Here is a 10,467-nt window from a genome sequence, read left to right as displayed (position 1 = left end):
CTCCATGAATGTCTCAACAAATCTGTTGGCTAACTGAGCGGCACGTCCTCATCATGGTCTGTCTCAGCTTGATGTCACTCCTGTGTCCCAGGCTTTTAGAGGACTGGAGTTGAGACAGAATAAAACAGATGAATACAGGTAACAATACATGCCTATTCTTGCTGCTAAAGTTTTGCTTTATTACACAGTCCAAGGTTATGGAGTTCTTTTGCATCTGAACTTTTACTGTAGGATTTGTACTCTAAATGAGCTAGCGTGGACATACTTCACTTTTACAAAAGGTTTATTCGTTTCCATTTCAGGTTATGTAAGATAAGAGGGGAGGTGGAACTCTTTGAATCTTGTGATCGATTTTGACTGGAGTAACATCATCTGTCTGTAACATCAACCTTTAGAATGATGGAACAAAATATGGAGAAAGACTCATTGATCCAGAATGACTGCAACCTAAAGTTCAGGCAAGACCTCATAAGGTGTGTTGCATAAAACACTGCCTAGGCATGTGTTTTTTGGTGGTGGTGATGATGCTGATGGTGGGCATCAGTACCGGCTGTCCTTGATGTATGAACTGAAGAAGCAAAGTTGCGGGCGATTTAACTGACTCTTTTAATTATTTGATCAGCTGGCAATGTGTCTTTCAGTTTGTTTGGTGAATCGACTGCTGAGTATTTCCTTAGTCCTTCCTCTCGCTCAAAGGACATGCCCCCTTGGTTTTTACAACTACAAGAGGAAATGAGAGGTAAGATATTTCTTTATAGTGTTTTCAGATGGATAACTGTATGAGAAGTGAATTTAATGGAACTGTCTATTTACTCATTAATGGGACGGTTCACCCAAAATGAAAATTCTATCATTATTTTCTCTCCCTCATTCCGTTCCAAACCTGTGTGCTGTTAGTTTTTCCATGGAACACAAAAGGAGAATTCTGAAGAATCTTCACACAGGTCTTGTCCATACAACTGTTCCAAAGCTCCAAAAATACAAATAACACCATAATAGCACCATGAATGTATCACTGTAGTCCATACAACTTGTGCTATATTCCAAGTCTTCTGAAGTTACACTGGAGAACCGCTGCAACCAGATCATTGAGTTGAACTGTATCAGTCCAATTCATTAATAAATCGATCTTTTGAGCCTGTTCTTTTCAATGAACAGGAAAAACCGACTCAGATGAACAATTTATTCTTGAATGGGACTGATCAAGTTCAACTTAATGACTCAATGATCCAGTCACGAAGTTCTCAAGTTATCAGTTCACTGGATAATCAGTGAATAATTACTTAAATTTGAACTGGTCCTCACACAAAGTTATCATATGTCTTCTGAAGACTTGGAATGTAGCACAAAAGTCGTATGGACTATTTTCATGGTGCTTTTTTTGTTGTTGTGTGTCATTTTTTTTGGAGCTCAACAGCCATGGTCACTACTGTATAAATGGAATGGAAAAGTCATATGTAAAAGATCCTCATGAAGATTCTACAAAATGTCAATACAGAAAGTAATACAGGTTTGGAACAACATGAGGGTGAGCAAATAACGACATAACATTTTTGGACAAAAACTTTTTTTTCTTGGGGCAATAAATAACTATTTTGCCAGCATAACAGGTCATGCCGCATATGCAATTTGTGGGCAAAGTACCTATTATATTATAACAACATTCTGAAAGTGTTTGAATACAGTACACACCAATGACAAAAGTACCATAATAATGATAACTAATACCATATACCAGTGCAATAACACTAACACCACTGTGATCTGATGTAATATACATTATATGCAACTTATCTAGTATGTGGCCTCTTTTATTAGATCACATGCGTGCAGAGGCCCTGTGGGATGCTCTGAGCCAACGCTCTGCACAGATACTGCAAGAATCCAATACAGAGCCCTTAATGGTGAGCTTGTTGGGATAATAAAGTTTTTCTTACACATTACTAATCCAGTCAACTTCTGCTGTTTTACAAATTTGTTAAAAATCTGCTTCATTATGAGACAACACCAATACTGTATGTAAGAAATGAGAATGGTTGTTCTCCTCACACTTAAGTGTCACTGCATCATTTGGGTGATAACACTCATTATCAAAGAGACCGTAACGTTTAGCATCCAAAGTCCTTTTTTTTCCATTACAGTTATATTTTGCTTGTCCTCATCAGATTACGAGAAGGGTCACAGACTGGAAGACACTGATGAAACAGGACCATCTGAAGCACCTATTAGGGGTGAAATACATGTTTCGCTGTGCTCAGCGTAACCAGGCCATCTCTGCCCTCCTTCTACAATGTAACCCTCTTTTTGACTATGAGGTAAATAAAGGACCAAGTTGGCTCCAGCCTAGAAAATAGTACAATGATCAGAATGCACAAGGTTAGGTTAAACTTCACAACGGGAAACAATGGAAAGCTGGGGAGCACATGACTCACCAGAAAGTTGACCTGTATCTGCATCACTCACCTCTATAAGCTGAGCAGCTAATGCTGCCCCAAGATATTCAGGACATAGAGAGACATATCTGCACTTCTAGTGTTAAATCCCCTAAAAGACTTGACCGGAGATGATACATTCAAAAAGGCATTTGTACCAGCCGTCCACAACCATTGGGGGGCAGCAGATAATATACACTGGCCCCTAAAAGTAGTTGGACTTTTTAGCCACACTTCAAAGCTAAAAGACAAGTTTCAAATTATAAAACAAAATATATATTGTTTAAAATTAAGGCAAAAGTATTTTAACACTTTCTATTTAATTTGTTGAACTATACATATGGTTACTCCGCCTGTGTGAACTTGAGGGAAACTGACTGCATACTGTACTTCCAAATCATCTTGAGAGCAGGTACATCAAAGTAATGGCAAGATGGCTGGTTTGTTTGCAGGTCTAGCATCACTTGTTTGCAGATTCCACTTGGTTTTAAATTTTGTTGTTGAATGCAAGGAAACTCATACATTTTAAATGTGGCTGAAGTGTCCAAAAGAGTCGAAACACTTTTGGTGCCACTGTATGTTAAAGGAAATTGTGCAATATTACGCTTTTAGTTGCATTACTGAAAACAACACTAGCAAGGTAATGTGTGTATGTCAGTCTTTCTGAATAAAACTACACATCACATGAAAAAGACCACAACAGTGTCTATCAATGATATCATATCACATCAAAGTAAGTTTTCATGCCAGATCCACAAACTTCAGATTTTTGAAACCTGAGAGACAAAACATTATATTTAATAAATATTTGATTATATTAATCATTAAACACACAACTTTTGCATTCCTAGATGACCTCTGACGTTTTTGCACCAATTCATCTTTCACCATCAACTGCCCTGGTTCTCATGGCTACCAATATGTTGCACCCCCTAACAGATCCCTTAAAGGTGCACTCAGTAATTTTTTGCCCATTCAAATAGATTTACTCCTAAAGAAATGAATTGTAATTTTTAAACTTATGTATAAAATCATGACCACTCACATGAGATGTGGACTCTAGTCATATCAGTAACCTTATAAAAGCTGTTTTATTCTACATGTGGCAGGGGCGCCCTCATGGGGGCTGCCATTTTAGAATCACATGACCAGCTTAATCTCAGTAACCATCTTGTTATTGGGCACTGTCACTCTTGGATTAAATTAATCATGGTTTATTGTGTATAGTGAATTTCTACAATGGCATCTGTAACTGAAAATTATTGATTTTGAATGATGCTGCATCCACACCACTAGGTGTCACTGTAAGTCCAGGATGACAAGCAAAAAGTTACTGAGTGCACCTTTAATTAGAAATTTACTAAGATTTTAGATCAGAACAGTTCAGCAGACATTTCCTCCCTTTTCTTATGTATTTACATGACATATTGCCCTGAATGAATTTAAAGCTGATTTTCCCAATTTGACAGAAATTAAAATTGTTAAAGTTTTTGTTTTGTTTTTTAAACTTCAACAAATCACTGTATAATTCCAGCAAATCACAGTAAGAGCTTATGCCTTTTTAGGGGGTGCTTATAATGCTCTTAAACTCTGTAACCTCTGTGGAGCTCTTATCATTGTGGTGCATTTGCTCTTGGTTTCACTAATTAAATTACCAGTTTGGCTCCTCCCGCAAAGACGAGGTGGTGCTTCAAAATAAAAGTCCCGCTTTTGCAACAGAAATAATGCAGGGATTGTATGACCTAAAACACTCATTCAATTTATCATTATCATTAAATCAAAATATGCAAAACAAATACTAAAATTTAATTACAAAAATTAGGTCTTTTATACTCCCACCAAATTATGAATGTTTCACAAAACATTAATAATTTCCTCTCAAAAATAACCCTTAGTTCAATTAGCTTCTAATAACAAGGCTGTGGCGGCGGGGGCGTAAGCACTGGGGAGCGCAATATAAGGAGGAACCACGCCAGAGGAGAGGAGAGACAGACACACACGAAGCTGACTGCATGTGCTTATGTTAATTTGAAAAGCTATTTATCTGATAAGTGTGTAAATAAAACTTACCATATGAGTTAAAGTTTCCGTCCACCACTTCCTCCTTGTCCACATATATAGAACCTTGTTACAAAGGCCAACTTCTGTTTTGGTCACTCTACTACAAAGACTTTCTTTATCTGTTCTCCTTTCTTGTTCAGTTTTTTTTTTTTTTTTTTTTTGTCTCCAAGTGCTACTGTAGCTCTCCTTACCAGTCCATCTGGGCCCTTAACAGTCTCTATAATCTTTCCTAGTCTCTATCTATAACAACATCACCAACTTGAAAAATCCTCTTAGGGGCAGCATTGTCTTGCAGCAATGTTGTGCAGATACTCCTTCCATCTACTCCAAAACTATTCTGTAAGGTGCTGCACCTGTCTCCATCTCTTTTTAGCATACACATCTTCTCTCATGAATTTGCCTGGTGGTGGCAGTGCTGTTGTGGGTTTCATGGTAATAAGATGGTTGGGTGTGAGTGGTTCTAAGCTTTTGGGTTCATTCAGATAGTCAGCTGTATGGGGGTGACTGTTGACTATTGCCATGGTTTCATAAAACAAAGTGTGTATAGTGAAGCATCACTAAGTCTTCCAGATGAGAGTGATACTCTAGAATTAAGAACACTCCATACAGTTTTGATTTGGCGCTCCTATACACCACCTGCATGACTCGAATTGGTGATAAAAATCACATTGCTTTTCAGCAAGAAATGTTCTGAGCCTTTCTGAGACAAGTTCATGCAATGCAAAAGTTCAGTTCATTCTTTGGACCTACAAAGTTGGTACCATGGTCACATCTGATTTGCCTTATTGTGCCTTATATCGCAATAAACACTGTAGACCATTAATGAATCCATCTGTTGACATATCTTCTAACATCTCAATATGAATGGCACTTTAACAAAAGCAGGTAAAGAGTAGACCATGCCTTTTGTGCTGTTTTCTTTATTTTCTAATCATAAAAGGACAAAAGCAATCCATACTGCAATAAATGAATGTGAGGCAGGCTCTACACTTTCTGTAGGAAGATTACTCATCCTTTGGCTTTTAAAAGATTTTCTCAGCTTTCTACAAGTTACATACTGGCGAATGTAAGATGTGTCAGCTCTGCTTATTTCAGGTATCCAATAAGCCAGTGTCAGGCTGTGCATTTTAAGTCTAGGCCTTCAGTGTGATTCATGCCATTAAGAAAACACAGTTTCACAATGAATAAGACACACTATGCCTTTGGGCATCATACATTATGTCGCAGCTAACTAGTAATACCAATCTACATTTTAAAAACATGTCCACGCACGAAAGCCAGAACTTGAAACGACACTTAATGCTCAAGCAAGCCTAATTTTAACTGCAGCATGACTGTTTTGTGAAATGAACGTCTCCCGAACAGACATTCAAAAATCATAATTGTTCATATGAATCTTCCAAGGAGGTCTATAATACCTGGAAACATCTATCTAATAATATTTGCGATTTAAATGTTGCTTGCAATAAATTTCGTTTCGTCAGGGTACACGGTTATGCTGCGTTCCATTCAAGCTGGATGTGGGATATTCCTACTTGATATCTCCGACCATAAATGCACTTCATTCCCCGATATTTGGAACAGCAACACTCCCGTTAGCTTAGCAGGGGTTTGACTCTCATTAGAGATGTCTCTTAGCAACCCAACTGATAAACAATGCTGCAGCGCTAGCATTTGTGCTTCAGGTGTACAATTATCAAAAGAGATTATAATTTACTATGTTTTATACACCTGCTTCTGCAGGTGTTTTTAAACAAGTTTTAATATCATGTAATGTGGAAACAAACTCATTTATCGATATTACTTAATAAAGTGAATGTTTATCACTTACTCTGTATATCTCCCTGAGTGCCGACATGTTTTTGTGACATTATGCCCCTGCATCTCAGCGAAATCGGAGTTGAGAATTTCTGCATGAGCCTACAAGTTGTAATTCTAACTTCAATTGCACTTTTCCTAGTAGGACATTGTAAAATCCGACTTTCCAAGTTGAATGTAACGCAGCACTACTTTTCAAACCTTGATGCGACACTAAATGCTCAAGCAGCCTAATTTACACTTAGAAAATTCCTGATGTTGCTATAACAATGCAAAAAGCACTTACCAATTTGCTTGAAGTGAAAATCAGTCCTCCTTTCCTGTTTAATTAATCAATCACACGGTCATGCAGAACATCTCGTGTTTTTAAATCCATAAGGATCTCTTTCTCAATGATGATGAGGCAGTAATGACTGCCGACTCCTCAGCAAGATCTCGCGCTTTTCGCTCTTGAATTACGTACATCACTTAAGGCGTGATTGCGTCACTCAAGGCCAGCTAGAAGGCCTCGACTGGCACTGTTGAGGGATTCTGTGGAAATTCTGAAGGCCTGACAGGGTGGAGCACAGACTCACGCGCTGCTTCCGGCATGCGATTTGTGAAACAGTTGTCACACTTTGCTTGTAAGCCTCAAGGAATAAATTCTGACTGTATAAACTTTTCGTTTTTCTCTATTTGTTTGTAGATTAATTAAGAGTTGAAAGCAATTAAAAATACATAGGCAAAAAGGTGATTGAGAATGAAAGGATGAAAAATATGTATTTATTTAGCATGTTAGGCCAGCAGAGAAGGCTTTGCTGGCCCTGAGAAATTGCCACTGCAATAAGCACAGGATCTGATTTCACTGATTGTGAAGACTTTTCCCCGATGTTTCACTCTTTCATGGCGGTGTGCAATTATTAACTTTGTTACATGATGTTCTTTGGGGATAACCAATGGATGTTTGAATGAGTGAGTACACGATGAATGACCTAATCTTCCTCCCACCTTGATTATACCATCTGTGTCTATGAAAGCATCAAGATGATGTCATTTGTTATGACATGGGAGTTGTCTTCCTTGATCTCTTTCTGATACACTTGCTTTTGCACTTCCTTAATGATTAGGCATTTTGCATCCTCCTGTTCACTTACTGTTTTTTTTTTAACATTTTTTTATTGGATTTTCTCCCCTTTTCTCCCCAGTTTGGCATGCCCAATTCCCAATGTGCTCTAAGTTCTCATGGTGGCGTAGTGACTTGCCTCAATCTGGGTGGCGGAAGACGAATCTCAGTTGCCTCCGCTTCTGAGACAGTCAATCTGCGCGTGTGGAGGCTCACGCTATTCTCCGCAGCATCCATGCACAACTCACCACGTGCCCCACCGAGAGCAAGAACCACATTATAACGATCACGAGGAGGTTAACCCAACGTGACTCTACCCACCCTAGCAACCGGGCCAATTGGTTGCTTAGGAAGCCTTACTTGAGTCACTCAGCATGCCCTGGATTCAAATTTGTGACTCCAGGTGTGGTAGTCAGCGTCTTTACTTGCTGAGCTACCCAGGCCCCTCCTGTTCACTTACTGTTGAGGGTAAATTTGTTTTGTCTTTCTTACTCAATCATAGAAGGCATGCAATGGCTTTGATTGCCTTGGACCAAGATGAGAACTTGGACAACCAGTCTGCAAGATCTTTGCTTTCTGTGGTCTTTGTTTGCAGCATTTGGGCTTTTCTGACTTCTGGATCTCCAACTGGAAGTTCCAGCATCACATCTGATAGGTCAATGTTTCTTTTTCCCACAAGAATGAGGGACCAGAGAACCAGTTAGATGAGAGCAGCTCCTTTACTGTTCTCTGGAGGCATTGTCTGCTGGGTTTTTGTCTGTTGGGAAATGCAGCCATTCTTTGGGAGTTGTGCTTTGGCGTATTTATGTAGTCTGTCTTATATTTCTTGTTTCTACATAACTTCCTGCTTAAGTGATTGAGTCTGACAACAGCAAGCTCTCTGTTGCCAGGCCGTTGTCTAAAGGGAAGGGGCATTTCATAATGTCCTTGTGCATTTTTCTTTATGCATTCCTTGAGTTTGTCTAAGAACATGAGATCATCTTGAGAGATTGTCTTGTCATCTGTTGTGACATCTTTGAAATTTGACTTAAGTATGCAGATTGTGTCCACAGGTGTCATAAATGGCAGCTATTTTGTAACTATTCTGTGACAAAGTCTGATGCATCAAGGGCTGGTGTGGAGCAGCCTACTATACTCCATCCTAAGTCTGTTAGAACAGCATAAGGTTAAACATCTCACCTAATATGGCTTACCTGGGAACTAGAATTCTGGGGCAGTTGTAGCCGATAAACAGACCTACTTTACAGCTGAGAAGGGGTGGTAGTTCTTTGCCATCTCATGTGTGGGTATATGATCACGATTAACAGGAGTACACTCCTTTGTGAATGCAAGTGGAGATTGATATGCACTGAGGAATTGTACCCTCTCACACTAAGACCAGATACTCTTTTGCTCTTTATGATTCATTTCCTCATCAGTGAAACTAGGGTCACAAAGTTTGTAACAGAGTATAAACAAGCTGTTCTTTGAATGGATTTTTAACAGATGACACCCATACCGGTAGGTCTGTTTATCAGCTACAACTTCCCCAGAATGCTAGCTCCCAGGCAAGTCATATTAGGAAGAGATGATGAGCCTTATCCTGTTCTAACAGAGCATAGACAAGCTGTTCTTTGGATAGATTTTTAACAGATGACACCCATACAGGTACAATCATGGAGGTGGTGACTGACCGATATTAAGTGACATGGCAGCAGTATTTTCTCTTTCATGTGCTTGCACGTTGCTTACCGTGGATACTGGTCTTTCCATGTTTCCATTCTTATCCTCAAGGAGACAGGTAGGGTTTCTTCCCTTAAACACATCACATGTGAGGCGATAACGACAATCGTTAGCGGAGATTGGTGTCTCCTATTTTCTCCATCAAGAGGGGCGGGTTTGTGGTTTTGCAAGGGCTTCAAGCATGTGCCGAGGCGAACAGCGAACAGGAAGGGATCTCCTCAGATCTGCATCGGCTAAGATTCCAATCAGGTTATTCGCAAAACAGCTGTCCAGGGCTCTCCGGTTCTTTCCGGAGACCCCCCCCCCCCCCGACCGTGCCGTAGCCTTTCTAACTCATACTTCAGAGTTTTTAGCTCTTTCCTTAGTTGCTCCTCTAAGGCTCAGTTCTCTTGCTTTATTTTGTATTCAGCCTCCTTCACAGCTTATTCTGTGGTTGCGTCTGCTTGTTTGGTTGCTATACAAGCAGAATCAGAGTGGCTGCTGACATCTTATTGTGAAGCAGTGGAACCATACTGTATATAAAGCAAGCATATTTTTGTTTTAATAGTTCACGTAGATGGCCCTTTTCACGTTCTGCATGAAACTCACCATCTACTGCTGTTAATCTATTAAACACAATTTTGTTTATGTCATCAGTCACAGCTCCACAGGCATCAATCTTGTGTCATTTATTCAGCAACTGGTGCAACATGCTTCCTTATCTCTCCATAGACTTTCATAATGCAATCTTTTTTAGTCTCAAGGGAGTCTGAAATTGCTGTCAGCTGCTTTTCTGATAAGTCTGATTTTAAGTCCTCCCTTGTCTGGCAAGCCTGTATTTTCCATTGCTCATACAAAGTAATTAGTCCTTTTTCTTTCTTACTGCATTCCTCTTTCTGGTAATGCCGGCGACTGGTCTGCGACGAAAAGTCTAAGATTTCACGATGAACAGTCTTGTTGTGTGTGCACTCCTGCGACCCGCCCTGACTCATCCCAGACTCCAAGATGGATTTCAAAACTCCTTGAAATCCAGATGTCTTGTCGTCATGTATAAGCACTGTCCTGATGAGCGAGAGACCGGTAGTGACCAACAGCCAATGAAACTGCGAGAGGAGTGGGAGGTAGGGGGAAGGGGGAACTCAAAAACTAAATACAACTCCAATGCATATACTATTTGTTCTCTGCAATCACTGGAAGAACGTGGAACCAAGAACAAGAGGAGACACTTGTCAAGCACCGGCAGGAGAATGTCCTGTCGTGCATTTAGTTTAGAAATGTTGCTCAAAATGCGCTTGTATGAGCTAAACGTATGAAAGTTAAATGTTCATCTTCCGCGACACCCAGTAAACGTTA

General features: G+C 39.7%; 1 protein-coding gene across 1 annotated transcript; it reads left to right on the top strand.

Annotated features, from left to right (window-relative positions):
- The first annotated feature begins 342 nt into the window (after positions 1 to 342).
- On the top strand, positions 343 to 8,065 carry si:rp71-17i16.6 (uncharacterized protein LOC100148415 homolog). The gene is made up of 5 exons (XM_051660735.1): positions 343 to 473; positions 642 to 739; positions 1,819 to 1,904; positions 2,166 to 2,315; positions 8,009 to 8,065. Exons 1-5 carry the CDS (start codon positions 397 to 399, stop codon positions 8,063 to 8,065), a joined length of 468 nt encoding a protein of 155 aa, XP_051516695.1. The 5' UTR covers positions 343 to 396.
- The last annotated feature ends 2,402 nt before the right edge of the window (positions 8,066 to 10,467 follow it).

Source organism: Myxocyprinus asiaticus, chromosome 28 (assembly GCF_019703515.2).
Source record: "Myxocyprinus asiaticus isolate MX2 ecotype Aquarium Trade chromosome 28, UBuf_Myxa_2, whole genome shotgun sequence".
Classification (NCBI taxonomy): Eukaryota; Metazoa; Chordata; class Actinopteri; order Cypriniformes; family Catostomidae; genus Myxocyprinus; species Myxocyprinus asiaticus.
This window is presented reverse-complemented; position numbering and strand designations above follow the sequence as displayed.